Consider the following 25,218-nt stretch of genomic DNA (forward strand, 5'->3'; position numbering starts at 1 on the left):
AGGACTTGTGTTCTTAAACCTATGTTCTTATATTTTGAATTTTAAGATTTAAGTCTTTGCATTAGAGAAGAAAACATTGGACTTTTAAAACTTATATTTTGAGTTTTGATTATGTGCATTGAAAATTATTGTGCTCAAAATTCAAATCTTATTTTTCTTGGATGAATAATATCTTTCTTGTTGGCATAGGGTCCATCTTAAACTCAAATTTCATATTGAAAACCAAATTTAAATCTTATTTTCAAAAAAAATAAATATAAATTTTGTCTCCCGTAAATTGGAAATGATCGACTTCATATTTAGACTCAAATATAAGGTTTGAATTCGTAAACCGATTACAGCTAAGGGTGGGTTCGGTACGGTTACTGTACCAAAACCCTCGTACCAATTACCATACCAAACTTTCAATTTGGCAAAATCTATTACTATTACCGTATCAAACTTCAGTATACCGAAGTTTGGTATTGCCAAATAGTTCGGTTGACATGGTATGACAATGGTAATTGCCACTTTGCTTTGGGACAAAATTTGTTTTTGTTTTTTTAACCCAATTCAAGGGCAAAACTTTTTTTTTTTGGGTACCTTTATCTCATGCATTGTAGCCTAAATTCATCTATTATTTATCATTCACAATTCACACACACACAATAATTCAAATGATGCATCAAGATTCATGATGAAAATTAAGTTTACATTCCAAATAGAAGTTACGAACCAAAACAAATAGAAGTTAATAATCCAAATAGAAGTTAAAGTTTCAAACCAAATGAAAATTGGAAATAAACTTCAAAAAGTAAAATTCATTGATCAATTCTTCAAGCTTGATATGTCGAAGCTTTTGGAGGTGACATTGAACTTGTTGAAAGATTAAACTTGTGTCAAACCTACATTACAAACAAAGAAAACATATTAGTAGCAAGAAGAATTAAAGTTGAAAACCATTTAATAACAAATTTACTAAAAAGTTTAAAGCATATCTTACTTGTTTTCACTTCTTCCATTTCCTTGTTAAATTGAAGCATATCTTCCGTTGGTTCCTTGTTGAAGTTTACTTCATCCACCCTAAGCCAATCATTAGTAGACACTAGTACCTCTATCATTTTAGGAGTCAATGATGCCCTAAAAGGATCCACAACCCTCCTCCCTAAACTAAATGCATTTTCACTAACAACGATAGAAGTGTAGATTGCAAAGATATATTTGGCTATTTGTACAAGAATTTGAAACTCTTTTGTGTTTGATTTCCACCAACTCAAGAGATCAAAGTCACAAACAACAATGCTAATATAAGTAGGGTTTTATTTTCAAATTATTGGAATATTATAAATATATATACATATATATTATAAATATGTGTTCTATATTATATTTTTGGCACGATACCGTAATATTGTGGTAATGGTATCTATTACCAAACCGTACTACAAAATTTCGATACGGTATAACACCGTACCATTACTGATTGACACAAAAAAATTGATACAAAATCGGTATAGTACAATTGCAATTCGATTGGCTAATTTAGCTAAAAGATCCACCCCTAATTACAGCCAAAAGAAACATCTCATTATCCATTCTTTATTTGTCCAAAATCCAACTCTACATGTAATCTGGGATTAAGTAATTTTTTGGGCCCCAGTAAATGATCAAACCCCAACAACAGAAGGTGAGCATTAAAGTAAGAAAAAGGAAAATCCCATGTGGCAGGGGAATTGAGAAGTCACTATCTGCCACGTGGAAAAGTACGCCAGCATGGTAAAGCAGAGCAGTGCCAGTTGGGCAGCTTCGGGAAGGAGTTGGGTATGTCATAGGTCTATAGCTCCCTATTGGTCTGATTTGGGAGGGACATTAGGCATAGAGACCAATAATAATCCAGGTTGTTCGGAAGAGTCACGTCACATGGTGGTGCCCCCCCCCCTCTCTCTCTCTCTCCCTCTCCTGACTGACTGCACCTTTGATTTTGTTTATTTAGCCAGCAGGCTATACTACAACACGACACGCATTCTCCTCGAGATGTAAGTTGTCCCTCCCTTTTTAAAATAAATTTAAAACTGCACCTTAGTATTACAATTTATTAAAATTCTTCTATTTATAAGTAAAAAAATTTAAATTCGATTTTCGTTAAAAGTTAATTTGAACTATATTATTATAAAATTAAATTCACTCCTTCCCAAATAATTACAGTTGCTGAAAAAAAAACTAGGTAAATAAACTTGAAACTTAATTTTGTTGACCCATGCCAAAATGTTGCTCGGCTTATACCATTAATTAACCATGTGTTTCTTTTTTGGTCAATTAACCATGTGTTTAATATTGGACTCCTTGTATCCAAATAAAAATACAACCATTAAACACGTATAAAAGGATAATACTAGAAAAATCAAATTTGCATATTAAATGATATGTTACTAATAGAAAATAAGTATGTTAATTGATATTTAGTTAATAATTTAGTCATCAACAACCACATCATTAGGTTTACATTTTGGTCTCTCTAGCATTACCTTAAAATCTTTTACAAAATTCGTGTAATAATCATATCAGTTTTTATTTTTATAAATTAAAATTTATTTTGTAATTACATTTGAAAACTGGAAGTTTTTTTTTTTAGTTTTCAAACTTTGTTTCAATTATTAGTTTTCATATTTGTGAAAACTAAAAAAAACTAAAATTAGTTTTCAATCAATTTTTTACTTTAAAAAAAATTAAAATTAAAAACGAAACGGTTATTAAACTATCTCATAATAAAACAATAGGATGTTTGTAGCTCAAATATATATATATATATATATATATATATATATATATATAACTATTTACTTTTGAATCTTGAAATTCTATGTTCGAATTCCTTGTGAATATAGTTGTTTTTACTTTCTAAATAGGTTGCTCAACAAATTGTGCTAAATAAAGTCATTTGTTAGGAAGATATCGTTAATATTGCTGATGCAGCTAGTAACGCAAATATGACATTGTGTGTATATATAATCACTGGTATGTGTTTTTGCCAAAAAAAAAAAAGGTTTATCAGAAACCATGTATAATGTATTTAGATAGAGTCCTCCTGTCAGAAAATTAAAAAAAAACTTAATTAAACAAAGTTAGGGACAGGATTTAATAGTTCACATCCCACTTAGCCAATTGTATATAAATAAGGGAACTTTAACGAAAAGCTCCCGGTACTGTTCACTTTAACGAAAAACCACATTTTTACATTAAAAAGTCAATCTTGGTACTATTCACTTTACCCTTTATTTTATCCTTATCATTAAAACTCAAAGTTTTCAAATCATTTTCATTAGTTTTCGTTATAAATAAACCAGCTGAAGTCTCTCTGTTTAGAGCGAAGCTGCGGGCTTACCTTTCCTACCCCTTGTTCTTTCATAAATATAAACGTTAACGCGTACGATTCTTCTCAGGCTTCCGCGTTCCCGCCGCCTGTTTCACACCATCTCTCTCTCTCTCTCTCTCTCCCCCTCTCCCTCCGAGTGGTCAATGCGAGTGAAGGAATCTCATAAATAAATAAACCCATAAAAAAATCTCAACTTTTTTCTTTTCTTTCTTCAAATAAGAAGAAGAGAGAGTTATTACAGAGTTTCTCAGCCTATCAATGGCGAGGTCGAAGAACAACAGCACCACCAAGAAGCTTTCTTATATTTCAGTCCCTTCTCAGATTATCAACTCTCTGTCTTCCTCTTCTCTGCAATCGCTCCTCGTTTCTCCCAAGAAATCTTCAAGGAGCAACAGCAGCAGCTGCTTGAGCTGGCTCAGCAACTACAGGACCCCAAAGTTCTGGGTTTTCTTCCTCTTCCTCTTTGGAATTTTTGGGATGCTGAAGCTGGGATTCAATCTCGACCGTTTAGTCCCGTACTCTCCATACCCATGTTCCACAACTCAGCTCCATGACTTGGTCTCCAATAGGTACTTAAAATCACACATGGGTTTTGCTTCAAACGGTGAAAACAGCCACCAAGTCGAGGTTTTGAGCGAATCCCAGCCGTTGATTTCGAGTGGGGTTTTGCAATCAGAGGTGGGGGTTGAGCCAAACAGTGGGAAGGACGGAGAGGAAGCTGATGGGAGTCAGTTTTGGAAGCAGCCGGATGGTTTGAGGTATCGGCCGTGCTTGGATTTGACGACGGAGTATAAGAAAGCTAGTGAGGGGATAGTGAAGGACAGGACTAAATACCTGATTGTTGTGGTTTCTGGTGGGATGAACCAGCAGAGGAATCAGATTGTCGATGCTGTCGTTATTGCCAGGATTCTTGGAGCTGCTCTGGTGGTTCCTATTTTTCAAGTTAATGTCATCTGGGGAGATGAAAGGTATACAATGTTGCAACTCAACTCACATTTTTCTCACTAAATTACTTGCCTTTTATTGGATTCAATGAGTTCGTGTTGTTGTGTATCATGATTCATAGAATTATGCTAAATTATTATATTTCCTTTTTAGAATGGTTTATTATCCGATTCCGCCCCCACGAATAGTTAGGATTTGTTGTTGTTGGTTTATGAATAGCTTATGTTGCAATATATTTGCTTAGGAGACTGAAATTGATTTTCTGTGTTTCGTTTGATGGGTGCAGTGATTTTTCTGATATATTTGATTTGAAGCACTTTAAGGAAGTTCTTGCTGACGATGTTCGGATAGTTTCTGCACTACCATCGACGCATATAATGACAAGGCCAGTGGAAGAGAAACGGACTCCTCTACATGCTTCGCCTAATTGGATTCGGTCTCATTATCACAAGAGGGTAAGAATCATTGCTGTCTTTGTGCTTGCATTGAAGCAACCCGGTTGTTTTTCCTAAATATTTGAATTAAGGAAATATGGAATAGAGGAAAAGATGCTTTAGCAGCTGTTTAGTTTGTTATTTGTGGGCCTAGTGACACCAAAAAAATTTTGTTTGGTTGTTTGTTTTTGCTGGTGCGTTCCTACGAAAAATGTCAGCTTTCTAACTGTTGTTCTCATATTTTAGTCTACAAGTGTTGCTACAATAGCATGGGAAGCCCTCAATAGCTCTAACTGTTAGAAATATAGTCTAACCATGCCGTGGTAACACAATTGAAGAGCCGTCCAGTCCAACCTTTGTGACTAAAATATTGTACTTATTATGTAAACCTTATGTGCAGACTGCAGATAAACTTTATGTGCTGCCGAACATTTTAACTATATAAAACAAATGACGATTTCAGAGTTTTCTGATCATGCTTAAGTCATTTTCCTTGTGTCTAATATCGTAACATGATTTTTTAACCCTGTTTATCGGTTTTGTTATTTGTGGTTTTACAAACGAATTTCCTGTGGAATTCCAATTGGCACTATAAATTATGCTAATTCCTCCTTTTCTGTGCAGATTAAAAGAGAAGGGGTTCTGCTTCTAAGAGGCTTGGATTCAAGGCTCTCTAAGGATCTTCCCTCTGATCTTCAAAAGCTTCGATGCAAGGTAATTCGCTAAATATGTTTATAATTTATTTTTGTATATGCTAGCTGACTTTGTTTCATTACAGAATTGGAACAAGGTCCTATAGACAGCTGACTGTAATCTCTTCCTTGTTTGACTTCAGGTTGCTTTTCATGCATTGAGGTTTGCTCCTCCAATTTTGGGAATTGGTAACAAGCTTGCGGAGAGGATGCGCAATAAGGGTCCTTACCTTGCGCTTCATTTAAGAATGGAGAAGGACGTATGGGTGAGGACCGGTTGTCTTCCTGGTTTGAGTCCTGAATATGATGAGATAGTTTACAATGAGAGGATACGGCGGCCAGAGCTCCTAACTGGAAGATCAAACATGACTTACCATGAAAGAAAACTTGCAGGTCTCTGCCCCTTGAATGCCGTGGAGGTGACCAGGTATGATAGTCACATTTAGGCATTTTAATTAAACCAAATAGATTCCTATTTTTTTTGTTTGTAGCAGAGAGTTTTCTGACAAACCAAATCTTGTGTTTTAGGTTGCTTAAAGCTCTTGGAGCTCCAAAAAGTGCAAGAATATATTGGGCTGGCGGGCAGCCTTTTGGTGGAAAAGAAGCCTTACTACCGTTAATTGAAGAATTTCCCCATTTTTACAACAAGGAAGATCTTGCTTTGCCTGGTGAACTAGAACCTTTTGCAAACAGAGCTTCTGTCATGGCTGCCATTGATTATATAGTTTCCGAGAATAGTGATGTCTTCATGCCTTCTCATGGGGGAAATATGGGCCATGTTATGCAGGTATAGTTATTCGTTTTTGTTTTAGTAAATGTATATACTATATGCTAGATAAAACAATTAACAAATATGATCAAAATACATCAAGTTAACCGGTAATGCGTAGATAAATGCACGAAATGCTCAAAATAAATCTAGTGAAACAAATGAAATGCTTGGATAAATGCACAACTGATCTCACATTGTCAACTGATCTGAAATATGAGCGATGTGTCATTGAGGCCTTTCCAATTTGGAGCAACAAAAAGAAATATGTGTTGAGAAAATATGCATGGAAGACGAACAATATGAAATTATCATACTAATAGTTCTTTTACATAGTTTGCTTATCGAAATTGATGGAGACTTCACTTACACCAAGTTTTGTATTCTCTTTCAGGGACATCGTGCCTATGCTGGCCACAAGAAGTATATAACCCCAGACAAGAGGCATATGCTTCCGTACTTTCTGAACTCTTCTCTCCCTGAAGCAGAGTTCAATAGGATCATAAAGGAATTGCACAGAGATTCCTTAGGACAGCCAGACCTCAGGAGTAGTAGAGTTGGAAAAGATGTCACAAAGTACCCTGTTCCGGAGTGCATGTGCAATGATACTAATACTCATTCGTACATGTGAGTCAATGCTGAAGATTTCGAGCACAATGCTAACTCTGCAATGGACCACCTAATCGAAAAATTGGAATTTCTCAGCAAATCCCTTGAATTTGAGCCTGCTGAAAAGTGGTTTGTTCTCCAGTGCAATGATGGTTCTTTGGATGGACGGTGATTTTAAGAGCAACCGCAGCATCACACTCATTTTGTGAGTTTGCTCACATTGTTTCTTCTACACTCCTTCCTTGGTGTACAAATTCAAGGGAGGCAAGACAAATGTCTGCTTATAAGACAACATCGTATAAGGTTCTGTGGAGAGAAACTCTGAAGCTTCACTGTCACCTGGATTCACTTCCGGACTTTCATGAGCAACTCAGCAGAAGGCGAAGGTCCCCTAATTCTTTAATTCTTTGTAGGAAGAATTCTTTTAGGATAGATTTTCCACATTTTGGTTCATTCATTTATTGTACCACGTCGATGTATAATATAGACATACGTGTATATAAGCATACTTCCAAGTAATAAGCTATATATCTGTTTCACAAGCTCACATCATGTTGCTGTTAACATATTTTCCGGCTCTGTATACGGAAGTTGCAGCAGCGTCAGTTAGCGCTGAAATTTGTAACTTTCATGTAATGATCTCTGTACTTTGAAACAAATAAACAAGTTATACTCTGGACCTTAACCTTTCCCATTAGAGATTTGATATTACTTGTTCCAATCCGCAAATTATCTGATGTTACTAGTTCGAGTTGGGTGGAATCATGGAACAGTTTTCATCAGAACTTTAAGCACCCCATATTATTGATTTATTGAGGGCCAAATAGAATACATAAAGAGTTTTTACAACATCAACCTAAAATCTAGACAGAGATGCTGTTTGGAACACCGATTCCTCATCATCAAATTTAGATAGAGATGCTGTTTGGAACTCCCATTCCTGTGACACCGGTGGTTGAGAATGGCTTCAAAAGCTCATATGGAACAACGCCTGCTCCAACTCTGTTTTTCAGTTTCATATTGGTATTTCTCTCATCAATAATTCCTTCTAGCCTCTTCAAATTGCCACTGAATCTCTCATATGCGGCCTTTATAACAGGATTTTCAGCCCAAGCTGGCTCTAGACTATCACCAATATACTCCTCATCGGGTGAATGATTCGATAGTACATCTATCACGGCCATCACTGTTGTTGCTTGAATCTGTGAGGGGAAGCACATCAGCAGAGCCATTTCTGGTTTCTTCATGAAGTTCTGGAAAAACTCGTCAGATGGATCTTCAGTTGGCATGTTGGTTCGAGCAATTGTAGGGTGGTTAGGGAAATATCCGGCAAACGTGTACTGACCAAAGTTCACTGCTGCATGATGACCAGCGGTTACCCAAATGATAGTAGTCAAAGCGTGAATCAGGCTTTCCGTGGTTTTCAGAACAGGCCACCATGGCTCATCTTTCTTGTCTGCATGACCTTTGGTTCTAACATCTGTCCACCAACCTTGAAGCTCCGTATCAGACTCAATAAGATTTGGGTCTGGATAGTAATGGTTCACATAATCACTCACCCACTCCTTAATGGCATCCCACAGCATGAGACCATCATTTGCAAATGGGTAGTCTTCAATTGTTAGCTTCAAGCCATGCTCAGCTGTAGGATCCTCAACTGCCATTCCCCTGAAATCCAATCAACCAAAATGAACAAGCAGTTCAAATTCCGTGGGGTTTTCATTGAAGTTTTCTTTTTAAAATTCGAAAATCTTCTTTGTACAAAGTTTCCTGCATCAAATAGTTTGGATTAGTCTTATGCTAGTTTTATCAAGTAAAATACCTTCTGATGAGATCTGCTGGCAAAGCTTCCATGTCAAAGCGCCAAAGCTGGTCATAAGCAACAGAACTGAACTCGATGGAGTACTTTCCAGGTGAAAAGCATTTCTCAATGATTCCACCTGCATTAATGAGGCTTTCTCGAGCCAGAGCATTGATTTCCATTGTATACCGGAAATGAGGGTGCAGAAGTCTGTAGATGGGATGCATTGCGCTTAATTGTCGATAAGCTGCAATTATGTATGGCTCTGTACAGCAATGAGTCCTCAGCCTGTGAAAATATAAAAGTACAAACAAGTTATTATCCATGACCTAGTCTCATAGTTCTCAATTGCCACAGCTACAATAACCGAAGTTGCACACTTGAGCAGGAGGCATGATGTGAAGTTCCACATTCTTGGTTTCCTAATTGCCACAGCTTAAATGCCATTTACACGACTAATTTGGTAGCTCAATGCCAATATAAAAAGGGATTTGAGCCATCTTGGGAACGAGTTTCTTACCAGTGCACGACAAGCTGATGATAGCCAGAGTCATGGGCAAGAACGTGGGCCTTAGCAAGCCTCCACAGCCAGCAACCGGTGGCATCCCAGGTTGGAGTAAAAACTTGCTTCCATTGTGGCTTATCACCAACAGGCGGTCGCGTGAGTTCAATGGCAACAGGCCTCAGTGTCCCATCTTCAGTGAGGAAGAATAGTGTACGAGAACCATACAGTGTGGTACCTTTAATCTCTCTTACTTTGTTCACGTAAGGCATGAGCAGGTCATGGTAATCCAAAATAAACATCTTTTTCCTTTCCAAGGCCTACATTTCATGTTCAAGCAATTTTCTTTTACTTAAAGCATAACCCGGTTGCAAGTCGAAGAGATTGGGGGTGTGTTTATTATACCTCATTGACAGTCATACAACCTTTGATCTCCTTCTCAATCAGCTCTGTTGTGATCAATGATTCAGGGGGGCCATAAATCTCGGGGTCAAGTTTACTTTTCAATGGCCATTCCTGCATCAGGAAATTACAGAATTTACTGCCACGAGGAAAAAATAGAGTTTAACCAGCTAAAACAAGATACGCTTCTAACTCTTTAATTACTTGATCACCAAGGAAGATGGCCACCTCGGGTGATAAATGGAATATACAAATTTGAATTTCTTGATTGAAGTGAAGGAGTTCTACTTGTATCAGCAAAATAATAAAGAAAGCATACCGTCACTAGCTCGATACTATATGGATTAAGACCAGCTAGAGTTTGCCTGGAAAATTCTTCGTCTCTAAACCAAGCAAATTTATCACCTGCAATAGAAGACAAGTGATATACAGGGTGAAGCCAACAATTTCGTGGTCTGTTTTCCTCAAGAGGGAATCATCATTCAGAAATTTTTGCTTGATCGTGATCTATACACAGGGAGAGAGGGAGGGAGGCGTACGGTCAACTATTTCAGGCGTCTCAAAGAGCAGAAGATCGTCTCCCCCCTCTGTAATAGTCTTGACTAGCCTTGGGAGGATTGTCTGGAAAAACCCACCAGTCTTTGCCTCACCAGTCTTAGCCTTAGGTAACTTGACTCCTTCGTTAAACAGTGAATCTATGGCTGTGAAGTATGGAAATCCTAGGTCTGGATCAAGAAGTGCTGTCTCGAGCGAAGGGACCAATGCATGTAGCACAGATCTCAGGGCCTTTGTCGAAAATGTCAGCAGTTTCACCTCTGAAAACGCTTCATCTCTTGGTACATACACACTGCTGCTTCTTTGTTCCGATAAAGGATCTGCAATATTGGTAGAAAATATATGATACAATAATCACATTGCTCTCATAGTTTCTCAGTCATATAATTTCCCACATCCGAAATTAGCATATAATAAAAGAAAATGGTTCATAGCTTGAATCATTGTCCTTAACATTAAGTTCTTGAAGCAGATGAGTTTCCATTTCAAAGGGCATAAACACAAATTTATTTTTGTAGATGTCTGTTAGGAGACACGAACCAAAACAAACTTTTAGTTTTGAGTGTCTAGGACACTGTTTTATTTTCATATATATGGGAGCTAATTGGCAGCTAAGGGTTTCTACCCCTCTTTTTCCTATATCTCTCGTGACGTGACTTCATATTCCAAGTGAGATAGAAAGAAGAGGTTGAATTGGAACCCGGGATAGATAAGTTTTCTTTACCAACTATGGACCTATTGAGTAGAAAATGGCATGGCGTTTACCTTATACAACCATTTGAGGGATTAGTAAGTAATTTACCCTTTTCAGAGCGTGGTCTTCCAGTTCTGCAGCGCCTGGGGTACGGGTGATCTTTGCCGCCAAGGACAGGCCTAGCCAGATCATCACTGCTGTCCGGATCGCCAATGTCGTTATAAGTATCATAATCGTAGATCCTATCAGATGTTTTTCTTTGGCCCCCCCCATCTCCTCGCAAAGTCTGTAGCTCAGATTCTCTTAGCTTCTTCAACCCACTTGGCGTCTCTGATGTTATGTACGACTGCTTCGAATCATTACGTTTCCACACAAATTAACACAACAATTAATTTTGTGGCTGACTATGTCAGCCAAAACCAGTTAAAACACAAGGTAATCTCAAGGTTCTAAAAGACGCTAGAAGCTAGTCAAGCGGCGTGCTGGGTCTAGTGCCTAGGCAACTAGGCGGATTTTAGGTGCGGGCCTAGGCAGACTAGGTAGATTTAAGTAAATATATTATATATTATGTATAAATAAGTGTCTATTTATACTTTGCAATGGCATACATTAATTGCAAAAAAGAAAAAAAAAAGCATATAAATTATAAAGTGTTAGAATATATTGAAAATATGGGGAGACATACATATGCTGAGTGTTCATCTAAGTATTTAACAAGTCTCTTACATTTTATTGACAAAATAGAATGCAAAAAGAAACTTATTCATTTTATGTCTAAGTGAGAGTCACAATCTAAGCGGGTGCCTAGACAGGTTTAGGCGGCCGCCTAGATGGGCTAGGTGTACTTTCTCATTTTTCAAATGCCTGGGGACTAATCAGGATGGTGGCCAGCTGCCTAGCGTCTAGAAGGGCCCCAGGCGGAGATTTTTAAAACATTGGGTAATCTTAAGAAAGAAGATAAGAAAACGATCACTTTTTCCTTCTTGAACAAAGCATTATTGATTAAAAAAACTTCAACAATACATCAACGACGTGTACAAGACATAAATCTCAACTGCACTGCAAAATTGCAATAGTATAGCCTTCTAAAAGGCTAAACTAAAGTGTAGGGGAGTGCCAAAATTTATTGTTGGTTATAATCTACATCATCATCCAAGTCTTAAAAGCTTCCACATCACTATTAATCAAGACCATTAGATGTTATAAGATCTAATCGCTAAAAAAGAGTGTAAAAGTATTTATCAAAATATTTGTCTCTTGATCCTAATCCCATGTATATATGTGTGTGTGTGTGTTTGTATGATAATAATGAGAAAGCAAGGAAAAATATAAGGATCTAAAATAGAGGACCTTGTTGGTGAAAAAAATTCTCTTCTGAGAGTTGTCAAACTTGGAATGAACCCAAGAAATGCAGGGAATATTAACAGTGCCGTTCGGGAAGCCATCGAGGTCGATGTTCTTGATGAAGATCTCCTTGTGGTGTTCATTCTCTACCTGAACAGCTCCAACGGCTCCAAACCCTGCTGGGATGGTGAAAGTAGCCTCATACACCACCTCGTTGTCCTTGTGGCTCGCATTGTGCGCATAGCCCTTCACTGTTTCCTTCTCCAACCCCGTCTCTACAAAGCCCAATTCAAAAATATGTAGTGAATAAATTCGATCCGTATTTGTAAAATTTAAAGTGCTGATTGTTCATACAATTGTATAATCATATGCTCTGTGAAGAAATTAAGTTGAGGTTCCACCGGAAAGTTGAGGTCCCATTAATGTGATAACAATCCACCATAAAACCCATTAAAGTGAAGAAAGTTGAGATTCCGTCATGTAAGGTCTCTCATTTCATCAACGTGGGATTCATGTTTGCAAAAAACAATATTGTTGGAAAGAGAAATAGTGAGCAAGTGGTGAAAGGTTCGGATGGATATGACATTCCTCTTCAAACCATTGCGTCTCAGATTCAAACATTTCCCCTTCTTATGGTGTAGATCTAGATCTTGTTGTTTGTCCACAAAACTTTCTAAGGTTTTGGAAAATACACTTAACACCTCCTAAGGTAAGCCCCAAAACTCTTAATTTTCCATCCAAAAATGATGATACCATCATAAATTTTCTTCAAATGACAAATATAACCTCAAAGATTAAATTTCACATTCATCCCTAAGATTTGTGTTACACAAACATTCCGTAAGGCTTCAAATTGTTTTCACAAAATCACTTCCGTTAATTTTCCATCAAAAGACAAATTTAACCTGAAAGATTAATTAATTTTTTTAGTACAACCTGAAACATTAAATTAGATATACATCCCCGAGATCTATTTTGTATCTTCACATAACCTCTTCGTAGGAAATAAAAAAGAATCATGATAAAATATAGGGAAATTTTATTTGAATCTATGTAACCTCTTTCTACATCCAACTTACTCTCTTCATCCATATTGTTTTTTTATTAAAGAATTAATCTCTCTTTAAACCCAAATTTATTACCAAAATTACCCTCTCAAACCCAATTCAAAATGTTAAGTTATCTCTACACCTATTACCTTTATAAAATAACATCTGTAATTGATTTAAAAAAAAAAAAAAGGGGCATCGTTGCCCCACCCCCCCTCTCCCACTAGCATTTCCATGGCTACTTTTTTTTTTCCTGCTACCAAACCCAAGCATTTGCCTTTTTTATTTCTACTGATATGCATAAGGAACAAATCAAACAATTCATCCCCTTATATTTATCAACAAGTAAGGAAGTTTATAATATAAGAATATTGGTAAGAAGTTTTTCCTTAGAATTTACCAATTGCAGAAAGTTTAATAAACCATTCGGGATTGATGAAAAAATTTGAAACCCAAATACTCATCTTCTAAACTTTAAAAAAATTGAAATCAAACGAACAAAATATTCATAAATTGAGTCATACCTTAGTTGGAGGATTCAAAACTTCAAAATCACAATACATCAATTAAAAAAGTTTGTTTTGCTCTACAAGACCTATTAGGATTTTAGCTAAAATGAACGTAGGATAAACAATAAGTGATGGTAGGGTTTAATGAGTTTATTGATAAATTTGAGTTTTATTATTAATTTCATTTTGTACTTAATAGTAATTATGCAATAGGGTAAAATAGACAATTAACAATTTAAATTTAAGTTGGGTGTAGAAAAAGGTTACATGGATTCAAATAAAATTTCCCTAAAATGTACCATTTTTAGTGTAAAAATTACTCATTTTTTTTAATTTATATGTACCCATATTTTATGATAAAATGTAACTATATTTAAATTTAAAACGTACCTATATTTAAAAATAAATATAAAACATTTTATTTTGAAAAAATAAAAAATTTGATCATATTTCTTACAATTCAATTTGAAGAAAAAAGAATAAAAAAAATCCCTAATCTTTGCATGATTTTGGGAAGGATTTAACAATAGGTGTTGTTAATAAATTTCTTAATTAATACCGAAATAACATTTTTATCCTTCAATCAAAGTATTCAAATTAATAAAATATTTAAATTAATAAAGTTCAAATTTAAGAGTTTAATCAATCAAGAGCCGGAACCAAAAAAAAATTCATTAAAAAAAAGAAAAGAAAAAAAGAAACCAACAAAGGAGTTGGTAAAATGAGCAGCCCTAATAAAAATAGTTATTTGTGTTTGTATTACTAATATATAGTCTCCTTCCAGGGATCCCACATATTTGAGAGATTCTTTGTGGATTCATTCCACATCGTATTACAACAATCAAACAGTCAATCTTTTAGGTATTTTCTCGAAAATTTTCTCTATTAAAAATCATCTCAATCTGAAACCATTTGACCATTAGACTAAATGGTCAAAGGAGTGTTTATTTTTTTAAACCGTACACGTCTATGATCTTCACTACAAGTGGAAATCTTATAATGATTTTGGATTTGTCTAAATTTATGCAAGGATGATCTATAATGATGAACTGAAATATAGATGATTTGAATCATTGAAAAAAGTTATGGAATGAGCACCACAAAATCTCCCTCTTCCTCAAATAAGTTTATTTGAGGCATCCTTCAACGGAAAGGGGGCTATATAAATATGGAAAGTAATTTTCACACATTATTTTTTGCTTCTTACACATCCTTATTATTTAATTATGGTAGTAGATTCCATTTGATTTATTCAATTCAATTGTCATAACTAAGGAAAAATGTGTTGGAAGCTAAAAATGATATGTTAAAATCACTTCTACAGACCTCGAAACCAATCCGATTATCCAAGTACAGAAAGAGTCCGAATACAGATTTGAAAGGGGATTTCTGTCCATTGAATCAGGTGTCTGATTAGAGTTGATTTCCAATGGGTTTCTTTATAAAGAAAAAAGAAAGACTGTTTTGGATAAGCTTGGGGCTAATCGTTTGTTATTTTCGTGAAAAAAAAAACTCGAACGAATAATGAACAACAAATATAATAGCAAGTGATCTTTTACCACAATGGTGGAAATATGTTGTGTCTTTGCATGACGGTGTGAGTTCGAATTCCGTCAGTGGCTAATTTAACATTTAACTTACTAACGCTTTGTGGAAATATGTTGTGTCTTTGCATGACGGTATGAGTTCGAATTCCGTCAGTGGCTAATTTAACATTTAACTTACTAACGCTTATCATTGCTCTAATATATATATATATATATAATAGAAAAAACTCACTTGTATTAAACAAAAACAAAAAAAAAAAAAAAAAAGCTCTCAACTCTAAAAATATTTGTGGAAATAAAAAGTTTACGGTCAAACTGGCTGAGGCTGTAAGACAATCTGTGTGTGTTTATTCTACTGAGAAAAGTTATATATATATATATATTCTGTATGCTTAGAGTACTGCTTGCTTACTGGGGTCAAGCTCGGCGCTAACAAGCTCCAAAAGCAAGGTTTTTCCGAGCAAGTCGGTAATGTCATCGAGGGGGCGAGTCAAGCTTATGCCGGAGAGGAACCCTTCAACTGTTGACATCACCGTCACCAAAGCCTTTACTGTAAACGCCTGATTCTCCGCTGAATTAACCGTGGACACTGATGTAGGTGATGATTTGAGCTCACCAGAAGCGGCACGGATCACCGAGGAGGAGTTTTTCTTGTTACGATTTTGATGGACATGGTGGCGCGGAACGATGCTGATCAGGGAGGGGTTACCATGCTTAATCAGATGATTAGGGTTAATGGACGATTTTGGAAAGAGAGAGAAGGATGGAGCGTAAATGGGTTTATGCAGCTGAGACGTCATCGTCGTCTCACTTAAGAGTTGGATTAATATGCTTTCTAATCTGGTAGAATTTTTTTTGAAAGATTCTAATTTGCTAAAATAGCTTTGCGAGTTCATGCATTTATAGGGAGATAAATGAGAGAGAGGGTGAGGACTTCAATTCTTCTCCATCCAAAATGGGATAATGCTTGAGTTCTTCATGGGAACCTACTTTGTTGGGTTAATTACACTAATACCCTTTGAGGTTTATTATTATTTCATAAAACCTCCTCTGGTTTGCAACATTACACTAACACCCGTTCACCTTTTAATTTACTTTCACATCTACCCCTCAAGGAACCCTCAAGGACGAAGTTACCCTTGTAGTTAATCATTTAAAAATAAAAATTAATAGATAAATAAAACAAATTCAAAAAAGTTTCAATTAAACATTGAAAAAATAAAAAGAAACCCTAGATGATGTTAAGTTTTCCTAGTAATCTGATATATATGTATTGGATTTTAGAGGAAGTTGAAAAGACAGAGAGAATGAGAGACAAAGTTCTTTTCACAACTGCAACCCTGCAACTACACAGAGAGCACCTTTTATTCATATTCATTCCTTCCTTTTACATCAGTCATCACAACCGTTCAATTACATGAGCCAATGTGATTTTGACACATGGCAGAACAAAGCATATGAGCATTTGACAAGAGACATGATCTAAGATCATAAACTTGGCATATGAGCACAAGTTATCACAACATAACACAGCAACTCAATAGAACAAAGATAAAATAGATAAGTAAATCTTTTACTAACATGAAATTAGTAATCAATTTACTTTTCAACACTCCCTTCTAAATTGTTAACTGATTTCACACCCAGCAAACTTCTCAAGTTGTTGAATCTGTCTTTGGGAAGAGCCTTGGTAAAGATGTCTGCAATTTGCTCTTCACTCTTGCAGTAAATCAGATCAATGGTACCTTCTTGAATTGCATCTCGAATAAAGTGAAACTTCCTGCCAATATGCTTGGTTCTTTGATGGAACACGGGATTCTTGGACATAGCTATAGCTGAAGTGTTATCACAGAATAGTGATGTTGTTGCAGCTTGCTCTTCTCCAAAGTCCTTGAGCACAAACCTAAGCCAAATGGCTTGAGATGTTGCTTCAGCTGCACTAACATACTCTGCTTCTGCAGTTGAAAGAGCTACACTGTGCTGCTTGACTGAAGCCCATGAGAATGCCCCACTTCCAAATGAAAAAGCATACCCTGAGGTGCTTTTCATATCCTCCTCAGATCCACTCCAGTCACTATCGCAATATCCAATCAGCAAGACAGATTTTCCATTCAAATATTCAATTCCAAAGTCAATTGTTCCTTGAATGTACCTTAGGACTCGTTTAGCAGCTCCATAATGTTTCTTGGTAGGCTTGTGCATAAATCGTGCAAGTACACTAGCAGAAAACATAATATCTGGTCTAGTTGCTGTTAAATACAGAAGACTTCCAACTATTTTCCTATATTCACACTCATCTGCAGGTTCACTTCCATCTTCTCTTCTCAGTTTATCAGTTGCAACCAATGGAGTGCTCACTGATTTGCAATCTTTGAGCCCAAATTTATCCAAAAGTGTTAGAGCATATTTTTTCTGATGTATAAATATACTCCCTTCAGTTTGAGTTACCCCCATTCCAAGAAAGTGATGAAGTAAACCCAAATCTGACATTTCATATTTGCACATCATTTCAGCTTTGAATTCTTCCATCATTTCTGCATTGCTCCCTGTGTACACAATGTCATCAACATAGATTGACACGATCAAGATGCCAACACCTTCCTTGCTTCTCACATATAAAGTTGCTTCACTTGAGCTTTTGTGAAATCCACAGTGAATTAAATATGTGTCAATTTCACTGTACCAGGCCCTTGGTGCCTGTTTTAGACCATAGAGAGCCTTTCTCAGTCTATAAACCTTGTCTTCTGCCCCTTTAATCACAAAACCATCAGGTTGATCAACATATACCTCCTCCTCAAGAACACCATTCAGGAAGGCTGATTTAACATCTAATTGCCACAGTTTCCAACCTTTCTGTGCAGCTAGTGCAATGAGTGTTCTAATAGTATCTAACCTTGCCACTGGAGCAAAGGTTTCATTAAAATCAATCCCTGGTTTCTGTGTGTAACCTTTGGCTACAAGCCTTGCCTTGTGTTTTTGAATGGAGCCATCAAGATTCAACTTTGTTTTGTATATCCACTTCACACCCACAACAGGTTTACAACTAGGTCTGTCAACTAATTCCCATGTGGAATTCTTTTCAATCATCAATATTTCTTCTGTCATAGCCTTTTTCCAAGCCTCATCTTTGACTGCCTCACTGAAATCTTCAGGTTCAATGATGCTCATGTTGCATTGAGCATATACTTCACTCAGACTCTTCCATTTCTGTGGGGTATGGTCATAACTTCCAGAGATTGGAATTGGAGAACCAAGTGAATCAGATTCTTGAGATGCTTGCAGATCTCCAGTTGATTGTGATCTCAGAGGAGACTGCATTGACTGAGATGAATCACTTGAATCTGGATCAAATTCAGATATCCTTGAGCTTCTTTCATCATTCCAAGGACAAGGAATTTGAACCGATTCATTAGTTTCCCAGTCCCATATTACTTTCTCATCGAAGATTACACTTCTTGATAGTTCAACCTTTTGAGTTCTCAAGTTGAAGATTCTATATCCTTTTTCACAGTTTCCATATCCAACAAATACTCCATTTTCACCAGTTTGCTCCAGTTTGTGTCTTTTCTGTGAAGGAATGTGAATATAACACATGGAACCAAATATCTTCAAATGTTTGACACCTGGCTTCCTCCCACTAAATGCCTCAAATGGAGTAATGTTGTTCAGAGCACTTGTTGGACATCGATTTTGCAGATACACAGCTGTGTTGACAGCTTCAGCCCAAAACTTCAAAGGAATCTTCTTTTCAATCATCATAGTTCTTGCCATTTCAATTATTGTCCTATTCTTTCTCTCTGCAACACCATTTTGTTGCGGAGAGTAGGCAACAGTCAATTGCCTTTCTAATCCCATATCTTCACAGAACCTTGAAAACTCTAGAGATGTATATTCTCCACCCCTATCACTTCTGAGTTTCTTGATTTGATAACCACTCTGCAGCTCAACCATGGATTTAAACCTTTTGAAAATGTTGAAGACTTGAGACTTGTGTTGCAAGAAAAATATCCAACACATCCTAGTGTGATCATCAATAAATGTGAGAAAGAATTTGTTGCCTCCTAGAGTAGTTATCTGCATTGGGCCGCATATATCAGAATGAATAAGTTCTAGAGGCTGTGATGCCCTCCAAACTTTTCCCTTGTCAAATGATTCCCTGTGACCCTTCCCTGTAGCACATCCAGAGCAAACATGCTCAGAAACTTGTAGTCTAGGTAGACCCTGCACCATTTCCTTCTCTTGCAGAAGCATCAAACTAATGTAGTTTAGATGTCCATATCTTCTATGCCACAACTGAGCTGATTCTTCAACAGTTGCTCTATTAACCATATGAGGATTAACATATTCCAAACTTAATGGAAATCATCTGTTTCTTTTCATGGGAACACTTGCAATTAGATCTTCCATCTGCCTATCTCCATAAATATCAACCATGTAATCACCAAACACAAGCCAATATCCATGTTCTACCATCTGCCCTACACTCAATAAGTTTTCATCCAAACCAGGTACAATCATAACTTCTTTAATATACCTAGTCACACCTTTCATCTCAATCACCAATGTGCCTTTGCCTATTGACTGCACTAAATCTCCAGTGCCCATTTTAACTTTACATCTCACATTCTTATCAACATCAATCAGCAAGGATTCATGAGAGGTCATATGATTGCTACATGCACTATCTACATACCATATATTCATACTTCTTCCAATAGTAGCAGAATGGCAGGCATAAAACATGGTTGCAGATTCTGTTACCTGATTCGCATAGTTTACAAGTTTTCCAGACTTGTTTGATTGATCACAATCCTTGATGAAATGACCGAACCGATTGCATCCATGACATTTCGGCTTCCCTTTAAACCAGCACTCACCATAGTGCAGTTTATCACAATGCTTGCATTTTCCCTTAGACTGATCAGATTTTCCTCCTTGATCATATTTGCCACCTCGATTAGCAAGATTCTGAGGTTTAGGATCCCATTTCTTTCCTTTTGATTTCCAATCCTTCTTTGGTTTAGAATTACCAAACGAGAGATTTGGTTGTGTTCCTTTCGAATTCAGATTCAGAGTACTGAAAGCTCTTTCAATGGTGCTTTCAGCATGCCTATCAAGACGTTGTGCAAACCCTCTCAAAGCTGCAATCACCTCTTGTACCTCTATAGTTTCAATATCCTTAGTTTGTTCAATTACATAACAGACAGGATCAAACTCCTTCGTTAAGCTTATGAGTAATTTCTGAACTAATCGTTCTCTGGGTAAATCTTCCCCATAACCCTTCATCTGATTTACCAACTCGAGAAGACGAGTGAGATATCCAGATAGAGTTTCATCATCCCTCATCCTTGTGTACTCGAAGTCACGGCGTAGACCCTGCAACTTGATGGATCTCACTTGCTTATCACCGTGAAATTCCTGATGTAGGATATCCCAAGCACCCTTTGAGGTCTCTTCGTTTGAGATTCTGGGAAAGATATCATCCGAGACAGCTCCTTGGATTATACCCAGTGCCTTAGCATCCTTCATTAGCTTGTCGCTCAGAGAAACTCTCTCCGACTCCGATGAACCTTCATCTCTAATCTTCTTATCCTTCGATTCTGAAATTTCAAACCCCTTTTCAACTAAATCCCAGATTCCATGTGATTTGAAAATAGTTCTCATTCGGATCTTCCAGAATTCATAGTTGTCACCATTGAATATTGGAGCCCGAAGATCACTACCACCAGATCCAGCCATTTGAGACTTGAATCGACAAACTGAGTCGGAAAGTTCACGTTGGATTTCCGAGCACAGCACTCACAGATCTTACGCCCCGATTCCAGATAGAACCTGAGCTCTAGATACCATGTTAAGTTTTCCTAGTAATCTGATATATATGTATTGGATTTTAGAGGAAGTTGAAAAGACAGAGAGAATGAGAGACAAAGTTCTTTTCACAACTGCAACCCTGCAACTACACAGAGAGCACCTTTTATTCATATTCATTCCTTCCTTTTACATCAGTCATCACAACCGTTCAATTACATGAGCCAATGTGATTTTGACACATGGCAGAACAAAGCATATGAGCATTTGACAAGAGACATGATCTAAGATCATAAACTTGGCATATGAGCACAAGTTATCACAACATAACACAGCAACTCAATAGAACAAAGATAAAATAGATAAGTAAATCTTTTACTAACATGAAATTAGTAATCAATTTACTTTTCAACAGATGATGCATATCTTATATCATTGAATCGCTTCCTCCCTGCCAATTTATTAGGCAGCACGCAAAATGCATATATATCACATATCATCATGCATTAAAGCTTTGAAAACAAGGGATGTAGTGAACATCCTAAGCTACAGAAATATTTTTCTCTGATCTGCAAGGTTTTTTATTTATTTATTAAAGGAGTCAATTAGTAACATGCATAGCCATTGCTTCTTTTGCTAAGGCTTTTTTGGTGATCATATCGAAGAAGCTTATCTAGAAAATCAATAGCTTCTGGAGAAATAAGATTCACTTTGAAAAATCTTATAAGAGGATTTCTTTTGTTTTTTTTTTCTTTCTAGTGTTTAAATGTATATATTTTTTTAATTTGATTTATTTATCTATTAATTTTTACTTGGCTAGATAGCCAAAATGGTTCTTGAGATTTGCATAACTCATCACTTTGGTTCCTAACATTTCAAATCGATAAAAGTGATCCTTGAGATTGTCCATCATCCATCATTTTGGTCATTCGGTTAAAAACTCTATTAAGTGTCCAGAACTCTTGGCCGGAAGTTTGGGCTATTTTCAAAGCTTCGTAACTCAATCGTTTCTTAACCAAATTCGACCCATAATATATCAAAATGAAGATAGGAAAGTGTAGAATAAGATTATACCTATTTGGAAGCCCAATGGCTGCCAGAGATAGCCGGAAAATAGCCTCAAATCTGACTGGTCTGAGGGAAAACTGGAAAACTCGCCGGAAACTGGGTAAACTTAACACGTTCATAACTTCTTCAATACTCAACGAAATCATGTGATTCAAAAACGAAAATCATACTTCTCGATGAGATGAAGAGAATGGTACCTTTTTCTGCAAGTTTTACTATTTCTTCCCAAAACCATCAAATCAATTTAACTCAACTTTGTGCTTCTCCATCGAAGTTCTTGCTATCACTCTGATGTGCTGAACAAAACCCAGTTTGTCGAATCTTTGAACTCCCTCCACCAATTGATCAAGACACCATTTTTCCACAATCCACACCCATAAATTGAGCTAATTAGAACAACCCACTTCCCAGTTCTTCCCTTTTTTTCTTTTTTCTACTAACAATATACTGCAATCATTCTGCTGAACATAACCCAATTTGTCAAATCTTTGATCTTACCCCACCAATTGATCAAGCCACCATTTTTTCCACAACCCACTTCACAATTCTTCAACTTTTTCCTTTTTTCTGAACTAATTTTCTTGACAATGAAGCTTCAATGGAATCCAATACCAATACCAATACTTTTACACCTTTTTCTCCTTCAAATTACCCTTTCCACAACTTTCTCTCCAAGCCCTGTGAACTATACGGACACAACTCGCCTATGCACCTCCTTTTTGGCCTTTAAGCCGGAACCCAATGAGACTCTGCCAGTGATTCAGAACTTATTTTCAAAAATCAATTGCAGTGTTTCAGGAGTCAAGAGCAGAGGGGCTGAACCAGCACTCCAGGATTGTTTGTTCAGCGAGGGGAGTGGCGGCCACCACTCCTCGCCCTCACATGGCTTCACCACTACGTGGTTGCGACTCTGGGGGGCTTAAGGGGTTTATTGCTTTTTGTTTTCTTTGAGATATATCAAAGTTAATTAACACTATTAGATTGGAGTTAGGTGAAGGACAAGTGTCACTAAGTTAAACGGGCTACAGAGAGGCCATAAATAAAATGAGTATATTATTATAGCTAATTTATTGTGAGGATTAGTTCACTCTCCACTCATTTAGTGTAGATAATATCATTTGTTAAAAAAAAATTGGGTCAGAAGATTTGAAGTTGAGAAAGAGAAGTTGAATTTAATTACAGTTGACATTGGCTAGGAGCTCATTGACTTGATTGTTGTCATATTTAATGCCATATGGGTTCACTCAATTTGTTCTTTCGACCTGTTAGGATTAAATATAGTATATAAAGATGTAGCTTTTATTAAATTATTATTATTGAGGGGAGGGAGAGGTCCGAAACTATTAAAAGAATGGAGAAATTAGGATCAAATCGTTCTTTTTACTACTCCATTGATTAAAATCCTATTCATTTTCAATTTTTAATCAAGGTCTTTGGGTATTAATAACATCATTAATTGTTTGAATAATAAAATATTTTTTAAATATATTCCTTTAGTGTGAAAAATTAGTATATTTATATTTATGGCTAAATTTTTTATCATATATTTTTATTTTTAGTTTGTACCTATTTTTAATTTGTACCAACTTTTTTTTTAATTTTAATTTTTACCCATATATTAGTTTCTTTTTGTGCCCATATTTGTGTATACCGTCACGTGACATTGTATATTTAATCAATGATAGAAAAATTACATATGGTATATTTATGTTTTATGTCTAAATTTTGTATCATATATTTATATTTTTAGTTTGTACCCACTTTTAATTTGCAACATTTTTTTTTAAGTTTGTAGTATTTTCTTTTTAGTTTTATTTCGTACCCATGTATTAATTTCTTTTAGCGCCTATATTTTTAAAAAATTCATTTGTACTCATAATTTTTTAATCTTTTATATGTACCCTAATTTATTTATAATGTACCCATTCTTCTTTATTGATGTACCACTTTGTTATATGTGAAATGTACCCATTTTTTTTGTAAAATGTACCCATTTTTTTTAACACTATGGATACATTCTTTTGCCATTTATTATTTCTTATTTTTACATAGTTTTTATCCATTTATTCAATCAAAATGTTTGAATTTTTTTATTGTAACCGTTTCTAATAGTATTATAATGAGGGATTTTAATATCAAACAATTAATGTCAAAACTATAAAAATATAAATATTAATTGTAATATAATGAGGTGTACAAAGTCAAGGGACTTTGATCAAACTTTGAATACCATTAAGGTTTTAGTCAAAGAATGTTAATGATTAGGGACCGCATCTAAAGTATCCCAAAAATAATTTAGGGGTTTGAGGAGTTTCAAACCCAGGATGCATGCATAGAAACCCAATGCTCTATCCATTAGGATATTGGACCACAAGTGTGTGTGAGGATGTGATGAAATATCTCCTATCATAAATTTTACCAAATCTTTTATGTGCTTATGACTAAGAATTTGAGAACTCCTTATACTGCTAATTTTACCAAATCTTTTATGCGTGTAATCTCAACTTTCTTCGTAGGATTAGAGCTAGTTTGGCCTAAGTGAAAAGCTCAATGACTACACATGCTTTACGTCACCTAATAGTGTTTTTAAGTGTTAAATTTAAAAATTCGTCATGCGTTAAGAGACATGCGGAAGTGTAAAAATAAAATTTCATGTTGGAAGGTTTACCAAACCTCTTCCATGTTCTTACTAGGAATTGGAGTATTCCGCTACAGGGAAGCTCAAGTACTTCCACAGATGCGTGATTATTTGGGGTTTTGATGCATGCGTGTGTGGTTAACATATCTTTGGATGTATCTACGAATTTAGTGTCAGCTTAAACAAGGAAAGCAATTAACACGGGAAGAGAAAGTGATACGCATGATGCATGACTGTTGGGATACAAGTAGCTAGTGGTCCGTTAATTATTTGGCCTTTTCTGTCAAATTCACGGCATTCCATAAACGCATTGGCATACGGGAGAGAAGTAAGGGACGACTTTTCCAATTGGCTTAAAATGATAAAGACCTTCCCTTTAGTCCTTGTTTAGTGGGGCCTCTCCTAACGACCCATTGAAATTTGAAAGCCATCTATCTCTGAGTTTAAGGTCTATACGGTGACGAGGACAATCTTAGCATTTGGATAATGCTAGAAAATTA

General features: G+C 36.0%; 3 protein-coding genes and 1 long non-coding RNA gene across 4 annotated transcripts in view; 1 reads left to right on the forward strand and 3 right to left on the reverse strand.

Moving 5' to 3' along the window:
• LOC126628680 (O-fucosyltransferase 20-like) overlaps nt 1–7,486 on the forward strand; it is a 79,101-nt gene extending 71,615 nt beyond the window's left edge. The window contains exons 2-7 of the mRNA XM_050298461.1: nt 3,585–4,320; nt 4,584–4,752; nt 5,356–5,445; nt 5,567–5,850; nt 5,952–6,210; nt 6,587–7,486. Coding sequence (XP_050154418.1) covers nt 3,611–4,320; nt 4,584–4,752; nt 5,356–5,445; nt 5,567–5,850; nt 5,952–6,210; nt 6,587–6,823 — 1,749 coding nt within the window. The 5' untranslated portion in view covers nt 3,585–3,610 and the 3' untranslated portion in view covers nt 6,824–7,486. The remainder of the gene's footprint in view (nt 1–3,584; nt 4,321–4,583; nt 4,753–5,355; nt 5,446–5,566; nt 5,851–5,951; nt 6,211–6,586) is intronic.
• An 88-nt stretch (nt 7,487–7,574) lies between these two features.
• On the reverse strand, nt 7,575–16,126 carry LOC126628677 (linoleate 13S-lipoxygenase 2-1, chloroplastic-like). Its single transcript, XM_050298457.1, has 9 exons — nt 15,617–16,126; nt 12,106–12,374; nt 10,864–11,101; nt 10,046–10,381; nt 9,826–9,911; nt 9,510–9,620; nt 9,123–9,424; nt 8,624–8,890; nt 7,575–8,469 (listed from the first exon to the last, which is right to left on the reverse strand). Exons 1-9 carry the CDS (start codon nt 16,098–16,100, stop codon nt 7,710–7,712), a joined length of 2,853 nt encoding a protein of 950 aa, XP_050154414.1. The 5' UTR covers nt 16,101–16,126; the 3' UTR covers nt 7,575–7,709.
• A 3,440-nt stretch (nt 16,127–19,566) lies between these two features.
• Nucleotides 19,567–20,943, reverse strand: LOC126628870 (uncharacterized). Its single transcript, XM_050298734.1, has one exon. The coding sequence runs from the start codon at nt 20,941–20,943 to the stop codon at nt 19,567–19,569; it is 1,377 nt and encodes a 458-aa protein (XP_050154691.1).
• Nucleotides 20,944–22,046: 1,103 nt separating this feature from the next.
• On the reverse strand, nt 22,047–22,993 carry LOC126628690 (uncharacterized). Its single transcript, XR_007625520.1, has 2 exons — nt 22,278–22,993; nt 22,047–22,176 (listed from the first exon to the last, which is right to left on the reverse strand). It is a non-coding gene; the product is annotated as an uncharacterized LOC126628690 (long non-coding RNA).
• Nucleotides 22,994–25,218: the final 2,225 nt, after the last annotated feature.

The sequence above is a fragment of the Malus sylvestris genome, chromosome 7 (assembly GCF_916048215.2).
Source record: "Malus sylvestris chromosome 7, drMalSylv7.2, whole genome shotgun sequence".
In the NCBI taxonomy this organism is placed as follows: Eukaryota; Viridiplantae; Streptophyta; class Magnoliopsida; order Rosales; family Rosaceae; genus Malus; species Malus sylvestris.

Bases quoted from the DNA above. Each gene is read 5' to 3' on its own strand.
- LOC126628677 (XM_050298457.1), bottom strand. From the start codon at position 16,100: ATGAACTCGCAAAGCTATTTTAGCAAATTAGAATCTTTCAAAAAAAAT. The intron at 10,382-10,863 runs GTAAATTACTTA...CCAATATTGCAG, and splicing joins AAGACCACGCTCTGAAAAGG to ATCCTTTATCGGAACAAAGA. The intron at 9,621-9,825 runs GTATGCTTTCTT...TTCCTGATGCAG, and splicing joins ATAGTATCGAGCTAGTGACG to GAATGGCCATTGAAAAGTAA.
- LOC126628870 (XM_050298734.1), bottom strand. From the start codon at position 20,943: ATGGCTGGATCTGGTGGTAGTGATCTTCGGGCTCCAATATTCAATGGT.